The sequence below is a fragment of the Pogoniulus pusillus genome, chromosome 15 (assembly GCF_015220805.1).
Source record: "Pogoniulus pusillus isolate bPogPus1 chromosome 15, bPogPus1.pri, whole genome shotgun sequence".
NCBI classification, from domain to species: domain Eukaryota; kingdom Metazoa; phylum Chordata; class Aves; order Piciformes; family Lybiidae; genus Pogoniulus; species Pogoniulus pusillus.
Genome location: NC_087278.1, coordinates 20,519,488 through 20,541,015, shown reverse-complemented (window position 1 = coordinate 20,541,015; position 21,528 = coordinate 20,519,488). Strand labels below are relative to the sequence as shown.

At 51.0% G+C, this 21,528-nt stretch overlaps 1 protein-coding gene across 5 annotated transcripts in view; it reads right to left on the bottom strand.

Annotated features, from left to right (window-relative positions):
- Positions 1-21,528, bottom strand: part of IQSEC3 (IQ motif and Sec7 domain ArfGEF 3) — a 101,760-nt gene that overhangs the window by 45,712 nt on the left and 34,520 nt on the right. For all 5 annotated transcript variants that reach the window (XM_064155647.1, XM_064155651.1, XM_064155650.1 and 2 more), the window contains exon 2: positions 15,818-15,898. In XM_064155647.1, coding sequence (XP_064011717.1) covers positions 15,818-15,898 — 81 coding nt within the window. The remainder of the gene's footprint in view (positions 1-15,817; positions 15,899-21,528) is intronic.

Genomic DNA, 21,528 nt, shown 5'->3' with positions numbered 1-21,528 from the left:
CCAGTCCAACTCCCCTACCAGAGCAGGACCATACAACCTAGCTCAGGACACACAGGAATGCATACAGGCAGGCCTGGAAAGGCTCCAGAGAAGGAGAACCCACAGCCTCTCTGGGCAGCCTGTGCCAGTGCTCTGGGACCCTTACAGTCAATAAATTGCCTCTTGTGTTTCGCTGGAACCCCCTGTGCTGCAGCTTCCATCCATTGCTCCTTGTCCTATCCCAGGGAGCAGTGAGCAGAGCCTGTCCCCCCTCCTCCTGACCCCCAGCCCTCAGATATTTGGAAACATTCATTCAATCCATGTTCTACTCCTGATATTACATAGTGAATATTTTTGTCTAAGCCTAAAGATGTACATGGAAAGCATGGACCCACTTTTGGCTTCTGCACTTCTATATCCAGCCCCATCGCAGGACTCCTCCCTTGCATCTCTCACTGTCACTTTTTCATTGGCAGCAGCAGGGCAGTAATTTTTCTCCTCAGCTCAAGGGATGACCAGCTGAACAGAGGTTTAATCATGCTTTCATTGAGGTATTTCAGTGGGAACCACGAAGCAACTTCAGCTAGAGGCATGAGCTCGGGTTCAGCAAGACACACATTCCAAAGCGCTCTGCTGAATCAAGGCCAGGGCACGCAGTGTGCCATCCAGACTCTCTGAGGCAGTGGCCTGGAGAGCTAGCTGACCTCCCTTGGAGCATGACTGGACCATAAATGCAAGTCTTCCCTGGCCTTATGGTCCTCTAAACAGCCACACCATGTGCTGAACAGCGTTTGACTGAGGACCTCCACTGATTGCTCCTGGTGGAACATGAAGTGTGTGCACAACAGTCTGCAGCACCTGTAGGGCTGGAGGTGTGCATCACCTCTGCTGTGTGGTACCTGCTTGCTGTTCTGCCACACACAGTTCAGAGTCTAAGTGACATCCATAGTGACAGGATACCTGTGTGCAGTGCTGTAAGGGGTTAACCCTCCTGGGAGTGGTCTGAACCTGACCCCAGGTCCTCCTGACACCTCCCTGGGGGTGGTCTGAGCTTGACCCCAGGTGCAGTGGTTAGCACTCCCACCTCCTGTCTAGACCTGCTATAAAAACACAGGAACTTCTTATTTCTTTCTCTCTTTGCCCTCCCTGCTTGCCTGATAGCACTGCCCTTGTTCCTGCTACTGCTGTTCTGCCACATGGCCACCCCACCACACGGTGGGACCACCACTTCCAGAATCTGCTTCCATCCATTGCCAGCAATCTGGTTGTACACATATTTTTGTATCTTCTTTCCCTTCTCTATACCTCTTTGTGCCTCCTCTTACCTTAATTACCTTTTATTTATTGTTAAAGCTTTAACATCCAGGCTGAAGCAGGACTGTTCTTTGGGTGTTTTACTCCATTTTCTTCTCTACATCTAATTCCTTTCTTTCCAAAAGGGGAAGAGGGGGAAGCATCCTATTAATGTACTGTTCTGTTAGGTATTTGAGTCTCTGGGAAGCTTAAATCAGACCCATACAACTGCTAACAGAGAAGAAAACCCATCAGGCTTGTAGAACCACAAGATAACCGAGGCTAGGAGGGAAGGCTGAAGGTCTCTACTGCAGCTCCCTGCTGGAAGCAGGGCCGTTTGCAAAGACAGGTAAGGTTCACCTAGGCATTCCCCAGGCCAACTCTTAAATATCTCTAGGTGTGCTGTGAAGATTCCCCAGGCTCTCTGCAAGCCTCGATGGGGCCATTAGAGCACCTTAACAGCTTGGCTAAGCTCACCTGGGACCCCCACAAATACCCCCTTCACCGTTCCCCCTTTTCAGCCCAGCCCAGAGCAGTCAGCCTCTGCTGCAGCAAGACTGCAGTTCCCCATCTCTGCCACACACTCCCCCTTTGGACTCTGACCTGCAGAATGACTGACACCCCAGCTTGACCGTGAGCCTGCCTCATCACCATGGACCTACACAATGATGTCTGGGCTAAAGCTGACCCTAGGGACCCTAGGACCTGACTTTCACTTAGCCAGTGAGGCAGACAAGCATTGGACCAACACAGAATGCTCAGAAGCCACTTTAACCTCCTTAAGCACTTAGGCTATTCCTGCCTCATCGCCATGGTCCTCCCACTGATGTCTGGGCTGAAGCTGACCCTAGGGACCCTAGGACCTGACTTTCACTTGGCCAGTGAGGCAGACAAGCATTGGACCAGCACAAAATGCCCAGAAGCCATTTTAACCTCCTGAAGCATTGAGGTTATTCCTGCCTCATCACTGTGGTCCTACCCACTGATGTCTGGGCTGAAGTTGACCCTAGGGACCCTAGGACCTGACTTTCACTTGGCCAGTGAGGCAGACAAGCATTGGACCAGCACAGAATGCTCAGAAGCCATTTTAACCTCCTGAAGCATTGAAGTTATTCCTGCCTCATCACCGTGGTCCTACCCACTGATGTCTGGGCTGAAGCTGACCCTAGGGACCCTAGGACCTGACTTACACTTGGCCAGTGAGGCAGACAAGCATTGGACCAGCACAAAATGCCCAGAAGCCACTTTAACCTCCTGAAGCATTGAGGCTATTCCTGAAGACACCAGAGAGCCCTCAGATTGCAAGCACTAAGCGCACACTTCCAGTCACAGGCGTGTGAGAAGCACCACTGAGCTGAGTGCTCCCACTCCTGTTGCATAATTGAAGCCCCTGAAGAAGCTGTAGTAGGATAAGGATGTAAGCTAACCACAGGTGCCTGTACTCCTTCTCCAGGCAGGCTCAGGCCAGCGAACACATCCATGCAGAATGGATCTTTGCTTATGCAGGGAACTTTCCGAAGGTCAAAACTCGGTCAAATCAAGCTCAGCTTCCACTCAAGCACTCAAAGGCATTTTTCAGCTAGATGCTTTTATGCTAAATATAAACTTTATAACCCCCTGCTGGTTTGGCTCTTGTGCTGTTCAGAAAGCAACAGCAAATACTCAGAGCGGCAATAGTTTCTACATGTTCTTTTGTTGGGGTCAGGGGGAAGGAGAAATGAGAGACTAGGGATGAACCACTTTTACACAGTGGCAAGAACATCTCTGAAAGCTCTCACCTTTGGGCAAGAGGGCAAACCTGGGAAATTTCAGTTTCAGCTGCTAAATTTCAGTGACTTACAAGTGATGGGGAAAAGGGCCAGAGTCTGCTTAGCAGCCTGAATTGCAGCAGCACGACAGCCCGATGGGTCCACTCACTACCCTGTATTCCTCCCAGGCTTACTCCTCTCTTAGAATCATAGAACCAGTCAGGGTTGGAAGGGACCACAAGGATCATCTATTTCCAACACCCCTGCCATGCCCAGGGACACCCTACCCTAGAGCAAGCTGCCCAGAGCCCCCTCCAGCCTGGCCTTAAACACCTCCTGGGACAGAGCCTCAACCACCTCCCTGGGCAACCCATTCCAGCCTCTCACCACTCTCCTGCTCAACAACTTCCTCCTCACCTCCAGTTCTTTTGAGCCTGTTCCTGAGCTTCAAGTGTTGCAGGGAGGCCTGAACTATATTGGCCAGTAGCAGGCACAGATGAAGCCCCCATATGAGAGACAAAACACACTGCTAAAGATCAGAACTGATGCTGGAGTGAAATAGAGGCTGAACAGCAGCAGCATGATGGTCCCACTTACCACCCTGTCTTCTTTCCAGGCTTACTCCTCTCTTGAGCCTGTTCCTGAGCTTCAAGTGCTGCAAGGAGGCCTGAACTTTGTTGGCCAGTAGCAGGCACAGATGAAGCCCCCATATGAGAGACAAAACACACTGCTAAAGATCAGAACTGATGCTGGAGTGAAATAGAGGCTGAACAGCAGCAGCATGATGGTCCCACTTACCACCCTGTCTTCCTTCCAGGCTTACTCCTCTCTTGAGCCTGTTCCTGAGCTTCAAGTGCTGCAAGGAGGCCTGAACTTTGTTGGCCAGTAGCAGGCACAGATGAAGCCCCCATATGAGAGACAAAACACACTGCTAAAGATCAGAACTGATGCTGGAGTGAAATAGAGGCTGAACACTTTAAGATTTGGATTTTTCCCCTCCGTCCTGCGTGGCACATTGATTGGTGTTGATGGAGCAGAGTTGTTGTTGATAGGTACAAGCTCAGGAGCTCTTGTAATGACACTGACAAAAACACCCCAGCAGAAGTAAGGTAAGGAGAGCAAGGATAGACATTAGAGAGTGGAAGACCTCTGTGAGGAAAAACATTACTCAGTAAATCATAGAGATCTGCTTGCCTGCCCCTGGCCAGTGAGCAACCTCCCTGGCTGTGGGATGGGAAGAAAGGGAATGGAGCTATTTCACATCATATTTCATGGGTGAGGATTCTTTTCTAGCCACTTTTAATAACTGAAAGTCCCATGCAAAGTCTAAGGTGTGAATCCCAACGTCCTGGCCAAACTCCAACTAGGTTAATTTAGTTGTGTATCATCCCAGCATCACCCCTACAGTTCCAACTGGAATCGCTGCTCTTTACTTGCTGACCTAAAGTATCATATCTCACCATCTCTCTCAGTTTTTAAAGCTGCTCTTGCATGATAAATGAAGCAGTTTTTCCCTGCTGGTCATGCAATCAGGCAGGGAAGGTTTCTAGTGTCTTTGCATTCTGTTTGATTGGAAGTTGCACCATGAATGCAAATCGCCTGCAAGCGGATCAGAAAGAAAGGCTACTAAATCAGCTTAGATCTTCCTGTATCTGACTTTTGTGGCCCATGGCAACTGGCTCAATCATTGTCACAAAGAGATTTCACCTGCTGTGGAAAACATCTCTCATGTTTCACAAAAGCACAGTGTCACAGAACTTTTGGGGGTGGGAAGGATCTCCAGAGATCATTGAGCTCCAACCTCTCTGCTAAGAATCACAGAATTAACCAGGTTGGAAGAGACCTCTAGGAGTTCAGGCTCTGAGCCTGCAAGGATCTGTGTTCCCTCTGTCTTAAGACATTTCAGCTTCTCCTCTATTCTCTCTCTGCTCAGAGGAAAAGAAAACCACCACCACCACCACAAACCCCACTAAGAACGGATTGCCAAATTTGCAGTGCCTGAAGTGCCTTTTCATTTGAGCTCATTCCAGCACTCCCTGAGGCCACTCAGAACATATGGTGAATGGGCTGGTCAGAACTCAATGAGAGGAATGCCTGAGACAGACTTGCTAATGCCTGATGGCATCTTCTCAGGCTTTGGAGATTTCTGACATCCAAGAGCCAAAGAATCACTTTGTAAAGGGTTATACCCTCCTGGGCGGGGGGAGTGATCTTGAACCTGACCCTAGGTGGCCTTGACCCCCTCCCCAGGGGTGGGTCTGAACACTACCAGGTGATGGTGGTCAGTCCACTCCCCCTTCCTGTCTAAAGATCCATAAAAGCAAGGAGAGTTGATGCTCTCACTCTCTGCTCCCTGCCTGCCTGCCAGCATCACCATTCCTGCTTCCTGCTGTGCTTTGTCTTACCACGTGGCCATCATCACCACGAGGTGGTCAAAACCCATTGCCATCAAATCTGGTTGTATATTTACCTGCTTTGTACCTTGTTTTCCCTTCCCTACACCTTTGTAACTTCCCTGCCTCATATACCTTTTATTTCTTGTTAAACTTTCCCTCTTTTAACTTCCAAATCGCAGTGAGATTATTTACTTGGCTCTGTTTTACCTTTCCTCTCTCCATCTAATTCCTTTTCTTTTGGGAAAGAAGGGGGAAGAGGGAAGGGCATCCTAGAAATTGTTCTTGGTTCTATCAACTACATTTGAGTCCCTGGGAATTTATGTTAGCACAAGACACACTTCCAATTGGCTTTCCAGTTGAGGTCTAGGGGAGATTTGGAGGCAATGGTTTCTGGGCACCTGCTGAAAACAATGGGAAAGCAAAAGTCTCTCTTGCCAGAGAGGCAGGAAACTTGGAACTTGAGCTTGGCAAATCATCCCCTGCCAGCTGAGCTGCAGCCTTCTCAGACAGTCTCGCCCAGCACAGACAAATATAGGAACAGGCTTCTGATTTTGTCTGAGTTCACGTAGCACCTTGCAGAGCAGTGGCACCAAGCCATCTTCTCACGCTGCTTTTACCCAGGAGGAATTAATGATAATTAGCCAAGCTCATTACCCATCCCAGAATATATTACTTGTTTCATAAAAGGGCTGGCACAGCACACACATCTGTAAAACAGATTTGACAGCACAGCACGGTGAATATCTTGGGAATCAATTAAACCTAACGTCCTGCAGCACAGGCTGAAGCAGGTAACATCTTCTCAGCACTGCTTGCTTTCATTGAGAGATATATTAAGCAGGCAGAAAATGTAATAAGGCTAGCAAATGCCTCAGGCCTCACAGGGCCCAACACAGCAATGCCAGGGCCTCCTTTTTGGGCTTGGAGTCTAAACGTGATCCCCAGGTGCTGTGTAACTCCCACCCTGCTGTGGTGTGATGTTGTCTGCTACATGACTGTGCTACGGTGGCTAAGCTGTCCTGATGGTGCAAAGGGCTTGGCTGGCTGCTTGCAGGCTCCCACGGCTGACTTCAGCCAGCTGAGGACTGGCATCTCCACTTCTTCATGGAGATAAGCAGGTGACTCCCAGAGGGTGACCTGCAACAGCTCAGGCACTCCCACTGTGTGAGAAGTTGGGTTTATGGTGCAAGGCTGGCTCTGCTGGATGGTGTAGCTGTCATGCTTCTTGTAGCTCCCAAGTGTCAGGGTGACATCTTAGAATGACACTTGTCCAGCTCACTCTTCTTTCTTAGAATCATAGAATCAACCAGGCTGGAAGAGACCTCCAAGATCATCCAATCCAACCTAGCACCCAGCCCTATGCAATCAACCAGACCATGGCACTAAGAGCCTCATCCAGTCTTGTCTTGAACGTCTCCAGGGACGGCGACTCCACCACCTCCCTGGGCAGCCCATTCCAATGCCAATCACTCTCTCTGACAACAACTTCCTCCTCACATCCATCCCAGACCTCCCCTGGCACAACTTCAGTCTGTGTCCCCTTCTTCTCTTGCTGCTTGCCTGGCAGCAGAGCCCAACCCCACCCTGGCTACAGCCTCCCTTCAGGTAGCTGCAGACAGCAATGAGCTCTTCCCTGAGCCTCCTCTGCTGCAGGCTGCACACCCCCAGCTCCCTCAGCCTCTCCTCACAGGGCTGTGCTTCAGGCCCCTCACCAGCCTTGCTCCCCTTCTTTGGGCACATATCACTGTGTGCCACAGGGCACCTGCGTGTGGAAAGCACCGAGTGGACAGCACAGGCACAGGGAAGGTTTAATTACTTCTACTTTAACCCCAGACCTCTCTTGCCTGTGCCATGTTTGGCAAACACGACCTTTTAGAGAAGGGAAACACAGCTGGCATCCTGCATTAGTGTAACTGCCCACTCAGCAGCCCCAGCAAGAGAAACTTTGCTTCTCAGCAGCAGCCTTCCTGCCACTTCCACTCAGCTCTCTTGGTTCCTCATCCCCGAGGCAGGTTTGAACAGCACCAGATTCGCTGACAAAAGCCTGCCGGTGCAGCCAGGCAGAAGATGGAATCTCACTGCTCCACTGAGATGAATTCAGGGCTGGGACGCTGCAGAGCCTGGGCAAGGCAAGGAAAGCCTGCACAACCCCTCAGCCCCTTGCTCTCCTATCTCAGCTCCACGTGACCTGAAAAACACAACTTTGGCATTTATAGCCCTGGACGAGGGCTCCTATGGTCTTCTTTTTCCACCTGTTGTGATAGACTCTAGGTTGGAGTGTACCTCTGGGTTCCTTCCTAAGGCACCAGGGTAGCTGATTTCTGAAGGCAGTGGGTGAGCTGCTTCAGAGAAAGATCTTTATGTAACCCAGATAAGTCAAGCATCCCTGCCATTTCATCTCTGTGATCATGGCAGCCCAGCAGGAGGGCACTGCTTGTATCAAACCAAGGAGAAGGAAGCACAGTGCTGCTCAGCACAGAGAGCAATGCAGCCTCAAATCACCATCCTGCCTACGATCGGTCCAGACTCCACTCCTCAGCTTAGGAAATCAGATAGGAACCAGACTTTGCCACAGTTTTCAGGTCTGGGCTTTTGGGTTGGCCTGTGCCTGAAGACCAAGGCAGAAACAGCATGGCTAATGTTGCCTCCTCCTTCCTCAGTCTGCTCAACGCCCCCACAGCCTTACAAGCAGGCACAAAGCTTCACTTTCCCAAGTTCTAGCCTCTTTTGTTACTGCTGCTTCACTCACACTCAGATGCAAACCATCTCACTTCTCTTCCCTGAGGTCTTACTCCTTTTTTCATCCTTCACAGAATCACAGAGTCACAGAAACATGCAGGTTGGGAAAGCCCCTCAGGAGCACCAAGTCCAACCTAGAACCCTGCTTTACAAGATTCACCTTAAACCATAGCCCTAAGCACCACATCCAAAGACCTCATTGCTGTCTGCAACTACCTGAAGGGAGGCTGTAGCCAAGTGGGGTTGGGCTCTTCTGCCAGGCAACCAGCAACAGAAGAAGGAGACACAGTGTGAAGTTGTGCTGGGGAAGGTCTAGGCTGGATGTGAGGAGGAAGTTGTTGGCAGAGAGAGTGATTGGCATTGGAATGGGCTGCCCACCACCAATGGGAGGTGGTGGAGTCTCTGTGGCTGGAGGTGTTTAAGGCCTGGCTGGATGAGGCACTTAGTGCCATGGCCAGGGCTGGGTGCTAGGTTGGACTGGCTGAGCTTGGAGATCTCTTCCAGCCTGGCTGATTCCATGATTCTATGATCTCTTTTTATTCTACTTGCAAGTGCTTCTCTATTTCCCCTACATCTGCAGTCAGTAAATGCCTTTGTGGTGCTGGGCCTGGGTTCCTGAAGGGCAATTAAAGCTGCTAGTCTTGACCATACAGAACATCCACAAGAAGTGAGGAATCTGCTGACTCCTGAGCTTAGGGACAGCTCAGATCCGAGTCCAGACATTACTCCTTGCCTCTGTGTCAGACAAATACCAAAACTCTGACAACTGTGAGTCTGGGGAATATTTATGTGAGCTTTGCTGACCATGTGCTGCATCCCCACAACGTCCAATCATGGTTATCTTGAGCAGGATTATTAAGTCTACAGGGACAAAAGAGCAAGAGGAGGATGAGCTATTATGAAGCAGGAAAAAAAGCCTCTCTTCATGCATGTGACCTCAATAAGGAAAACAACTGAGAAAAGAAACATAGCCAGGATGTGCTAACAAAGCAGAAGTGTTGCACAAACCTCTCCTGTGTGTTTTCAGAACCACTGGAGGACCTTAGCATGACTGAAAGAAGCCAGACTGAAGAGCTTTGTCTGTAAAGTCCTCTGTCCTCAGAGCACACAAGGCACAGAGGCTTGCTTTGCACTGGCATGTCCAGGTGCTGTAAGCCTGACCTGGAGTGTTCCCTGTTAAGAACCACAGAGTCACAGAATGGGTTGGGTTGGAAGGGACCTCCAAAGCTCATCCAGTCCAACCTGAATGGGCTGCCCAGGGAGGTGGTGGAGTTGCCATCCCTGGAGGTGTTGAAGCAAAGCCTGGATGAGGCACTTAGTGCCATGGTCTGGTTGATTGGACAGGGCTGGATGCTACGATGGACTGGATGAGCTTGGAGGTCTCTTCCAACCTGCTTGATTCTATGATTCTGTGAACCCCTCTGCACTCAGCAGGGACATCCTCAACTAGATGAGGTTGCCCACAGCCCTGTCCAGCCTCACCTTCGGTATCTCCAGGGATGGAGCCCCAACCACCTCCCCAAGCAACCTGTTCCAGTGTTCCACTACCCTCCTGGTGCAGAACTTGTTCCTAACATCCAATCTCAATCTGCTCTGCTCTAGTCTGAAGCCATTGCACTCCTCCTGTCCCTGAGGCCTTTGCAAACTGTCTCTCTGCAGCCTTCTTGTAGCCCACTTCAGGCACTGGCAGGTTACTATTAGGTCTCCCTGGAGCCTTTTCTTCTCCAGGCTGAACACCTGCAGCTCCCTCAGCCTGTCCTCGTAGCAGAGGTGAATCAAAGCCTGCATTGTCCCCTAACTGCAGACGCTCACTATCGACACTGCCAGCTGGGGGGCAATTACCTGCTGTGCAGGGAAGGTTACAGAGCTGATTTGACACCAACTAGAATCATTACTGTGTGTCTTCACACCTGGGCTGCAGACACTGAGTACCTCTGAGCTGAGATGAGGTACTGACCTCCAGGTTACATATCCAATATCACGCCAGCAATTCTAGACAGGAAATAAAACTCTAACTTGCCATTCCTTGAAGCAGCTCAGCATTATCCCTGACAGGCAAAGTCAGCTGCTCACAAATGCAGACAAAGTGTTAGGCAGCTCAGCTGGTTTCCTGTAATGCTTAAAGAACAATGGATGCTGGTGGAAAGCCATCAGTGCCCACCAGCAGCAGAACAAGGGGACACAGTCTCAAGCCTAGACCTGCCCTGGCACAACTTGAGACTATGTCCCCTTGTTCTGTTGCTGCTTGCCTGGCAGAAGAGCCCAACCCCACCTGGCTACAGCCTCCCTTCAGGCAGTTGTAGAGAGCAATGTCTGCCCTGAGCCTCCTCTGCTGCAGGCTGTACACCCCCAGCTCCCTCAGCCTCTCCTCATAGGGTTTGTGCTCCAGGCCCCACAACAACTTCGTTGCCTTTCTCTGGACACCTTCCAGTACCTGAACATCTCTCTTGAATTGAGGAGCCCAGAACTGGACACAATACTCAAGGTGTGGCCTGACCAGTGCTGAGTGCAGGTAACCAGTGCTGAGTACAGGAACTCCTCCTCTTCCTGGGCAGACTCCTCACCTTCTTTGACTTGAAAGCAAACCAGGTCTCCTCTGCACTTCTTCCAGACAGGAAGGCCCTTCTTTTCCCCACAAATGCAGGTGGAACATCCTCTCTTCCCAGTGAGCTAACTGACATACAAATGTACCTGGATTCCATTCAGCCTTCTTTGTGACATGCTCCTCCAGCCCTCAGGTGCTATCCCCATGTCCCCTGCCAAAGCACACATCCCCCAGGTGCTCCAAGCTGTCTGTAGAAACTCTCCCATCACTGGAGCAGAGGTGATTTGATGCTGATTTCCCATTCAGCACCACAGGCAAGCCAAAAGGCCTGTGAAAGGCAAGTGAGTGAATATGCTGTTCCACTCAGCTGTGGCTCCATCAGTGCCTCTCATCACTCTAACTGAAACAACCCCTTCTCATCCCACAGAAAGGAAAATAGGATGCAGCCCTGCTACAAGCAGGATGCTGCTGGACACATTGGAAGGTCATTGTTCTGGGAAATGCAATCACCAGGCTATTCAGGGCCCTAGACTGAACTCCTGTTGTTAACTGGAAGAAACCAGCAGATAAAAGAAAAAAAAGAAAGAAAAAAAAGGGGGGGGGAAAAATTGCATTTCGGGTTTGGCTAAATCTGAGTCCAATCAGCACCTCAGTAATGCTGCAGGGTCAGCTTCTGCTGCCATCCACAGAGCTTCCCCATCCCTCTCAACTTCATCTTTGGTATTATCCATGGAGGTCCAACCTGCAGGATGGGTTATGGTCATCCAACAGAGACAGTGGTGGTTCATGTCTGCCTCTTCTGCCATTGCCTCGTACTGTACTTTGAGCTTCCTGGTGTTGAAGCTGGTGAGGGGCCTGGAGCACAGCCCTGTGAGGAGAGGCTGAGGGAGCTGGGGGTGTGCAGCCTGCAGAAGAGGAGACTCAGGGCAGACCTCATTGCTGTCTACAACTACCTGAAGGGAGGCTGTAGCCAGGTGGGGTTGGTCTCTTCTGCCAGGCAAGCAGCAACAGAACAAGGGGACACAGTGTGAAGTTGTGGCAGGGGAGGTCTAGGCTGGATGTTCTGAGGAAGTTGTTGTCAGAGAGAGTGATTGGCATTGGAATGGGCTGCCCAGGGAGGTGGTGGAGTCACTGTGCCTGAAGGTGTTGCAGCCAAGCCTGGCTGAGGCACTTAGTGCCATGGTCAGGTTGATTGGCCAGGGCTGGCTGCTGGGTTGGACTGGCTGAGCTTGGAGGTCTTTTCCAACCTGGTTAATTCTATGGTTCTGTGATTCACAGCAAGAGTGATTGGCATTGGAATGGGCTGTCCAGGGAGGTGATAGAGTCACCATCCCTGGAGGTGTTCAAGAAAAGCCTGGATGAGGCACTTAGTGCCATGGTCTGGTTGCTTGTCTAGGGCTGGGTGCTAGGTTGGACTGGCTGAGTTTGGAGGTCTCCTCCATCGTGGCTGATTCTATGATTCTATGACAGATTCTGGGATTGAATCTCTCCCAGTGTCCATGGCACCAGACTTGGTGACTGATGCTGCAACCCAGCTAAGCAGCCAGGTGGGAGACTCACATTTGACAACTCATGGAGCTGTGACACCCCAGAAGCAGCTCACATGCTGGAGAAGAGGTGGGGACAGGCACTACTCATCCCAGTCAGTGGAGCACAGCAGAGCAACACAGATGAGAAGGTTCACAACCACTTCATCCAACTGGCTTCTTCTGAGTGTTCCCACCCAGGTGAGGCCAAAGCAGTTTTAGCAGAACAGGTAGCAAAGAAAGAGTCAGAAATCTTGAGGGACAAACTTCAGTGAACACCACACAAGAACAATGAGCAGCACAGACTGAAAACAGATACATTTTTGTCCCAGGCTGTTCCCAATAGGAACAGTAGGACAATCTCCTACTGTTATGCCCTGTGTTTCCTTCTCCTTCTGCCCACACTTGAGCAGTACTCTAGGGTCCCTCCTGCAGTCAAGCAGTTGCTCTTCTTACATCCTTGATGCCCACCCCTCCTGCTGCCCACGTTGCCTCAGTGCACCAAAGATTGTCTGCCCCACAAGATAAGGCTGGGATTCTGCTGAAAGCAGGACCACTCCTGCAGGTCCCAAAAGGGAGAGAGGTGGGCTGAGGCAGGGTTTCTGGGCAGATGATCACCACTGGAGTCTCCAGGTCCCTCGAAGAGCCAAGAGTCACTTCCCTGTTTATGCTCTTTATTAGCCCTCATTTTCTTTAATCGGCTTAGACTGATGAGCCAAGGCAGCGGCAGGCTTCAGCCAGGCTGTTTAATTAAAGGATTGCAGCTCAGCCCTGCAGTTTGGGGGTTTGTGTAAATGAGCTGCAAGTACATTATTTAATCTGCTGCAGGGAGAGGAGCTGGGGCACTAATGAAGCAAACTCTAATTAAAACTAGACGGCTGATGGTTATTAGTGGCATCGGTTCTGACAGGATTTATCTCATTTAGAGAGCGTCTGATGGTGGAGGGGAAAAAAGAAAGGATCAGCCCTAACTGGTTTATCAAATTCACCACAGCACCACTTGTCCATTCAAGCAGGGCTCAGGAGAGCTGCACAGGGGAGCCCCTGTGTCCCAGGCTCTCTCCTCAGGAGCCTGATGAGCTTATTTAGGGATATGCCTGGCTCACCCAGGAGCTGATTGCCTATTCAGGCTGTCTGACCCACGTGTTTCAGCCTTGATTGACTTTTGTTCTGCCCTGGTTCCAAGAGAAGCCTGTTTATGATCTGAGCAGGGTGACAGGCTCTGTTAATGATCTGATGAGCTACCAGCAACGTACTGCAGTGCTCCAGAACAGCTGTCAGCTGTGGACACACGCTCCACACTGCCCCTCTGTTTTTCCCTTTCTGCCATCTCTTTTCCCTCACTGCCATGAAACTTCACACCTCAAAGAAAACCCAGGGATGACTGCAGGACTTGGCAGAGGATAGAAGTTTTCTGGCCAGCATAAAGCTTTTGCCTGTTTTCAAGAAAAGACTGGATGAGGCACCTAGTGCCATGGTCTGGTTGATTGGACAGGGCTGGGTGATAGGTTGGACTGGATGGGCTTGGAGGTCTCTTCCAACCTGCTTGATTCTATTCTATTCTATTCTATTCTATTCTATTCTATAGCTCTGCATGTGCTCTGCCTTTCTTCTGGCATAGCATGGGAAGTATGGATGATCCTCTCACCTGAGACAATGATAACCAGAGAATGAATCCTGAGTGCTGTGTTCAGTTCTGGGTCCCTCAATTCAAGAGAGATGTTGAGATAGTGGAAGGTGTCCAGAGAAGGGCAGCAAGGCTGGTGAGGGGCCTGGAGCACAGCCCTGTGAGGAGAGGCTGAGGGAGCTGCAGAAGAGGAGGCTCAGGGCAGACCTCATTGCTGTCTACAGCTCCCTGAAGGGAGGCTGTAGCCAGGTGGGGTTGGTCTCTTCTGCCAGGCAAGCAGCAACAGAACAAGGGGACACAGTCTCAAGTTGTGGCAGGGGAGGTCTAGGCTGGATGTTAGGAGGAAGTTGTTGTCAGAGAGAGTGATTGGCATTGGAATGGGCTGTCTGGGGCAGTGGTGGAGTCCCCATCCCTGAAGGTGTTTAAAAGGAGACTGGATGAGGCACTTAGTGCCATGGTCTGGTTAATAGGAAGGTGTTGGGTGATAGGTTGGATTCGATGATCTGAAAGGTCTTTTCCATCCTGGTTAATTCTGTGATCCTGTGACAGCCTTGGTAGGATAAGAAAATGATAGAAACTAAGCAAACTGATCAGAAATAAGATGGAGGCTGGGGCAAGAACGAGGCAGGGTTGAGGATCAGTCTGATGATTGACTGCTACAGCAAAATTGAGCCTTAGTTCAGACAAAGCAGAGCAGACAAAAGTCTCCCTCTCCAGAGGCACAAGGGAGAGAGGTGGCTGCTCCTACCACAAAAAGCTGTCTCTTGCTTCCTTGCCAGCATCTCCTCACCTGCTACTGAGGTGCAGCTGCAGGCTGCACCATGTGTGCAGCCACAGGGCTGTCATGCAAACTTCACCAATGTTTGGCAACCCTCAGCACAGCTATGATGAAGGTTAATGTTTCCCTCCTCATACAGCAGCAGCAGCAGGAGGGGTTCTGCTTCTTTATGGTGTCTTCTGTTATGGCTGAATCCTGCTTGGGGGCACTCACAAGAACACACAGCCTGCTCTCTTCACAGCTGTCCAGGACTCACACTTCTCTTTGGAAGGAAAGCAGAAACCACAGCAAACAGAGCAAACAAGAGGAACACAGCTTTAAAAATGCTGTAGCCTCAGTGCTGCAGTTCAGCTGCCAAGCTCTACCCAGAGCCCTTCTGACACAGATGCCAAAGGTTGAAGGCAAAAGTTTGGCAGAGTGATGAGGAGGACTTTAAAAGAGAAGCCCTTTTGCTGTTGACAGGAGAATGATGAGGCATGAGAAAAAGGGGTAGGTCTGTGAGGTGAAGGAGTAAGAAGCTGTGAGTGGAGAAGGCAAGAACAGAGGGAGAAGGCTGAGTGTGGAAGGCATGGGCAATATGTGCATCTGCTTGGACCCTCTGGCACTGATGTCACTCACTGATGGGGGAGCATAGGACAATTGCTGCTGTACCCACACCTGGCTGCACTGGATACAAGGTGGTACCTGTTAGGAGCCCCTGTCTATAGCTGCCCTTCACTGGTAAGCTCAGACCACTTCACCATGTGAAACTGCACCTGTCTCCAGGTGTAAGACAGAGCCATGAGACTGTGTGGTGATCTTTGCTGTTGCTTAAAGGCTGTGGGTCTGTACCTGGTGTGTGTCCAGGCATGGGAAATAAGCAACCTGAAGGGCAGAATTGAAGCATGCCAGTGCCAAAGCAAAGCAGGTGGCTAAGGGAAGCTACAAACATGAACATCTGTTGATCCTGCTGGAGGTGCATGCATGCCTGTGAGTGAAAATCAGAGGGGGTTTGTGAGCAATTACACAACAGCACAAACAATAATCTCTGGGAGGGGAAAGAGGGACAGCAGTGCTGGGAAAATGGGTCATAAGAGACTGTGGAGGAGCATGGGTGTCTGTGATAGTGGAGTTTTGTCTGGGGCAGTGGTGGGTGACAAGGAAAAAGGGGATGGAAAAGAAAGTCTCACTGGCAGCAATTTCCCACCTTGGTGAGGAGTCTGGAGATGAAGGCTTCTGCTCTGCATCAGCTGCTGGGCAACAGAACTGGTGTAAAACAGTTTCATTCCTGCAAGAAAAAAGAGCAAACAATAGCAGTGAGTGTTTGGCTCCCTCAGCACAAAACTCAAGGGAGAATTCCTCTCTCAGGGCTGTTCCAAAGGGATGCTGAAAGACAAATCTAACCATGACATGAATGTTTTGTTCTGCCAGGTGGTGGGGAGCAGGAGAGGAGGGGGTGACAATAGTATTCCCTACCCCACCTCTCCCACTCTTACGTCAAGCTGTAGAGAACAGGGCAAAAGCACCCTATGAGGACACACTGGGGCTGCTCAGTCTGGAGAAGAGGAGGCTCCCAGGTGACCTTCTTGTGGCCTTCCAGGATCTGAAGGGGGCCTCCAAAAAACCCAGCCCTAAGCAGTAAAGCTAAGTCTCCTGGCTTGTCATGGGGTCTGAGACTCCTCCACAGGCCCTGCCCCACTTTCCATCACTCTGTCACCTTTGTCTTCCTCCAGCTCTCACAGGTGTGGTCACAAGGAGAGCTGTGTGGCAATGGGGAGACTGTTTCCAGCCACCTTCTTCCAGCCTCGCAGCTAACAGCATTAACAACTTAGCTCTTCTGCTTCCTTGCCTCCCAAGGCATCCTCTGAAGGAATGTTTCCTTAGAAACAACAGGACTGGCAAAAGCAGCACAGCAGGGGGAAGACAAAACTGGCAGCTTTACTTCACTGACCTCTGCACATGCCCTTGGTCCCTGTCCATGGCATGATGGAGAAGGCAGGACGTGTTTGTGTGACTTATCAAATTCACCTCCTCCTCCTGCAGTTCTAGAATCATAGAATCAGTCAGAGTTGGAAGGAAGCACAAGGATCAGCCTGCTGCAAGCCCCCTGCCATGCCCAGGGACACCCTACCCTAGAGCAGGCTGCCCACAGCCTCACCCAGCCTGGCCTTAAACACCTCCAGCCATGGGGCCTCAACCACCTCTCTGGGCAACCCATTCCAGCCTCTCACCACTCTCATGCTCAACAACTTCCTCCTCACATCCAGCCTGACTCTCTCCACCTCCAGCTTTGCACCATTTCCCCCAGTCCTGTTACTCCCTGAGAGCCTAAAATGTCCCTCCCCAGCTTTCTTATAGCCCCCTTCAGATTCTGAAAGGCCACAAGAAGGTCACCTGGGAGCCTCCTCTGCTCCAGCCTGCACAGTCCCAACTCTTTCAGTCTGTGCTCACAGCAGAGCTCTGAGCATCCTCCTGGCCCTGCTCTGGACACACTCCAGCATCTCCACATCCCTCTTGTAATGAGGGCTCCAGAACTGGATGCAGTACTCCAGGTGGGGTCTCAGCAGAGTGGAGTAGAGTTCTCAACCTCCCCAGTTCCCATCCCTTCTCTCCTGCCAGCCTGGTTGCTGCTGGTTGTGACTGCTGCTTCTCCGGTGGCCAGGGTCTGACTGTGCCTCCAGCGAGGAGCAGTGGAGCGTTTCCTACTGACACCAGTGCTGGGATTGCATTTGGGTTATGCTTAAGCAGGCTCCTACACCTCTTCACTCTGCTTCCTGCTAGAATCCATCAGGCCATTTCTGCTGAGATGTTGGGGTTCATTACAACCCTGAGTCATCACCATTACACACCTCGGGTTTGACAAAGACTCTGCAGATTACAGGGCTTTACCTGCACTCCCTGGCAGGCTACAGGAAGGCCTTCACAACCCTCATGTCTAGTGCAGTTAAGCCATACAAGCAGCCACTCAGACAGAGGCCATCAGGTTTTATCCCAGCTCCTAAAGCAGCAGTGCTGGGAGCTGCTAGCCCAAGGGGTGTGCAGCACCTGGCCCTGCAGAGAAGCCCTTGAGTCCCAGACATGGTCACCTGCAGCTCTCAGCTGACCCAGCACCAGCCAGCACTCATTCTGAGGAGCATGTTTGGGTGTATTACAACACTGAGTCATCACCATCAAACACCTTGGGTTTGACAAAGACTCTTCAGATTACAAAGCTTTAGCTGGATGCTCTGACAGGCTACAGGAGGCCATCAGTGTGGTGGTTTGGGAGTTACTTGCCCCTCCACACAATGAAATCACCCAGACTAGACTCAGCCAGGCTGGAGGTTGAGCAATGAAGCTACATTTACAGCTTAGCACAATATACAAGCAGATATTTACAACACCTTTACAGGTATATACAAATTAAAAGTAATAGAGCAACACAATACCCCCCCCCAGAAATCAGATTGCCAGGAGGGCTCCTGACCTAAACCTCCTCCCCTATTCCTCTTTCCCTCCCTTCAGAAATAACCAGATCAATCCCTGCATATCTCAGGTGATAAATCTGGAGAGATCTGAGGTGAGATGCTGAAAAGACAACAAGGAGGTTAGAGGAAAAAGGGTTAGGTCAGATTAGAGTTAAGGCAGAGCCAACCACACAGCCAGCCAGAGAGAAGGAGCAGAGCTGAGAGCTGAGCAGTGTGTGAGCAGTGAGTGTCTTATCTATACCTTGACTGGTTCCATTTCTCAGCAGAAAAATGAGAGCTATAGGTTACTTTGGGGGGGGGGTTCTTTCTTCTCACAGCTAAGGATTTCCTTTCTTTCAGTAAACAATTCCAGTTAGCCTCAAACCAGCACCATCAGTTCTTGTTCCTGGCTCCTAAAGCAGCAATGCTGGGAGCTGCTAGCCCAAGAGGTGTGTGGCACCTGCACCAAGGCAGTTGGCCCTGCAGAGAAGCCCTCGAGTCATAGACATGGTCACCTGCAGCATGGAAATGGAGAAGGTTCTCATTTGACCCAGCACTGGCCAGCACTCATCCTGGGGAGCATGCTTGGTTCCAGAAGTGTTAGATATTGGAGTTTCCTACTGAATTACAGCTCTATGGCAATCATTAGGGAAGAAGGTAGAGAGTAGCTGAAGATGAGGCAGCAGTGCCCAGGTGGGCAGCAGAGCCAATGGCATCCTGGGCTGGCTCAGGAGCAGTGTGGCCAGCAGGACAAGGGAGGTTCTTCTGCCCCTGTGCTCAGCACTGCTCAGGCCACACCTTGAGTGCTGTGTCCAGTTCTGGGCTCCTCAATTCAAGAGAGAAGTTGCAGTACTGGAAGGTGTCCACAGGAGGGCGCCAAAGCTGGGGAGGGGCCTGGAGCACAGCCCTGTGAGGAGAGGCTGAGGGAGCTGGGGGTGTGCAGCCTGCAGCAGAGGAGGCTCAGGGCAGAGCTCATTGCTGGCTGCAACTACCTGAAGGGAGGCTGTAGCCAGTTGGGTTTGGTCTCTTCTCCCAGGCAAGCAGCAAGAGAAGAAGGGGACACAGTCTCAAGCTGTGCCAGGGCAGGTCTAGGCTGGATGTTCTGAGGAAGTTGTTGTCAGAGAGAGTGATTGGCATTGGAATGGGCTGCCCAGGGAGGTGGTGGAGTTGCTGTCCCTGGAGGCTGGATGAGGCACTCAGTGCCATGGTTAGTTAATCACAAGGGTTAGGTGCTAGGTTGGATTGGATCATAGGATCATAGGATGTTAGGGGTCTTTTCCAAGCTGGTTAATTCTGTGATTCTGTGAAGGCCTCCTTGGGATCCGAGTTGCCAGCAGTGTGTGAGCTGTGTGGAGGAGCAGCAAAGGACAAGGACAAACGTAGATGCAAAAGGAGGACTGGGAACAGACTGAGCCTGTCAGTGCCTTGCTCTGCCTGGCTGGGATGCGTGCTCCGGAGGCAAGGAATGCCAGTGCAAACCCATCTCCAGTGCCTGGCTCAGCCCCTGCTGTCAATGGAACGTCAGGCTCAGCTCCTGGGAGCAAAAAACAACTGACTGCATTTCATGCAGTGGTCTTTAAGGTTGCTCCTGACAAGAGGGATCCTCCAGCCAGCTGGCTGCAGCCTCACTGTGGCTATCTGTGAGTCAACTGCTCTGTGATTGGCTTTAGAGAGGCCTGTGCCAAACCTCCTGGCTAGCAAAAGCTGTCCAGTGAGTTCAGGAGTTAGCTCTACCTTCCTGGTTTCTTAGAAAGCTGGACTGTGCTGCTAAGGGTCCCCCTGGCTCACACTGCTTTACAGCTACAGATCCCAATGAACAAGGCTCCTCTCTTAAAAACTGGTGCTGCAGAGGGTACAAGAGTTGAGCTTCAGAACCTGAAAGCCTGGGGTCAAAGGAGTATAAACCTCCCTAAAACCACCTTAATGCTGTAGCTTTCCTTTCAAAGAATTATAGGTTGGAATAGAATCTTCCCTTTCATAGAATCACAGGTTGGAAGAAACCTCCAAGCTCACCCAGTCCAACCTGTCACCCAGCCCTGTCCAATCAACCAGACCATGGCACCAAGTGCCTCATCCAGGCTTGTCTTGAACACCTCCATTAAGTACCTTTAGAACAACTTCTCATAGAATCAACCAGGTTGGAAGAGACTTCCAAGCTCATCCAGTCCAACCTAGCACCCAACCCTGTCCAATCAACATAGAATCATAGAATCAGCCAGGTTAGAAGAGACCTCCAAGCTCATCCAGTCCAACCTAGCACCCAGCTCTGTCCAATCAACCAGACCATGGCACTAAGAGCTTCATGCAGTTATGCTCCATGTCATGCCCATCCTAAGCACCAGTGGCTCACTAGTTCAGCACTGCTGCTGGCTGTCCAGCAACAGAGCTGCCTGCCTGTTGAGAGCTGTATCATGGCAAACAAGTCTCTGTTTTTCTTCTCCTGTCCCTCACAACAGCAAAGCCCCAGCCTAGACAGCAGATGAAAGCAGTGGTGCTCCCTGCTCTCCAGCAGTCAGCTTTAATTAAACAAATCCCCACTGTGGCCTGTTCCCATAGATAAAGAGCAGCTCAGTGTTTTTCTGCATGGATGCTTTCAAGCTACAAGAAATGCCCAAACAAGACAGAACAAAAATTGCTCTCACTACAAGTACACAGAGGATGTTTTCCTCTAACACAGTGCATCACCCCTGCATCCCACTGTGCTTGCTGCCCTGGTTGGTTATGTGGGGTGGCTGGCATGGTCCCTACTGCAAGAACAAGGAAGATTACCAACTTCTCCAGCTGTGCTGTAGCCTGGTACCTAGCCCTGCATAGTCAGTAGCCTTGCCCTTGACCAGAGTACACATCAGCTCTTAGAAAACTAGCACTGCTGAAAGGCAGAGTGGTCTCCCAAGCAGTGTTCCATCAGTTAATAACTAGCCCACCTCATACAGCCTTGCTGGTTCTCTTTAGAACTTCACCTTTCAAAGCAGTGTTAAAGAGGGGCTGGGCTGAGGAAAAGCTCAACATGAGCCTGCAGTGTGAGTGCAGCCCAGACAGCAACCCTGTGCTGGGCTGCAGCAAGAGCAGTGTGGGCAGCAGGGCAAGGGAGGGGATTCTGCCCCTTGGCTCTGCTCTCCTCAGACCCCACCTGCAGTCTGGAGTGGGCAGGTCTGGAGCCCCTAACACAAGAAGAACATGGAAGTGTTGGAGCTAGTCCAGAGGAGGCCACCAAGATGCTCAGAGGGCTGCAGCAGCTCTGCTATGAGGACAGGTTACATACAGTAGTTGGGGCTCTGCAACGTGGAGAAGAGAAGGCTTTGAGGAGACTTTGGAGTGACCTTCCAGTATCTGAAGGGAGCTACAGGAAGGCTTGGGGGGGACTATTGACAAGGTCTTGTAGTGACAGGATGAGGAGGAATGGGTTTGAACTGGCAGAGGGGAGATTGAAAGTGGATATTAGGATGAAGTTGTTTGCAGTGAGGGTGGTGAG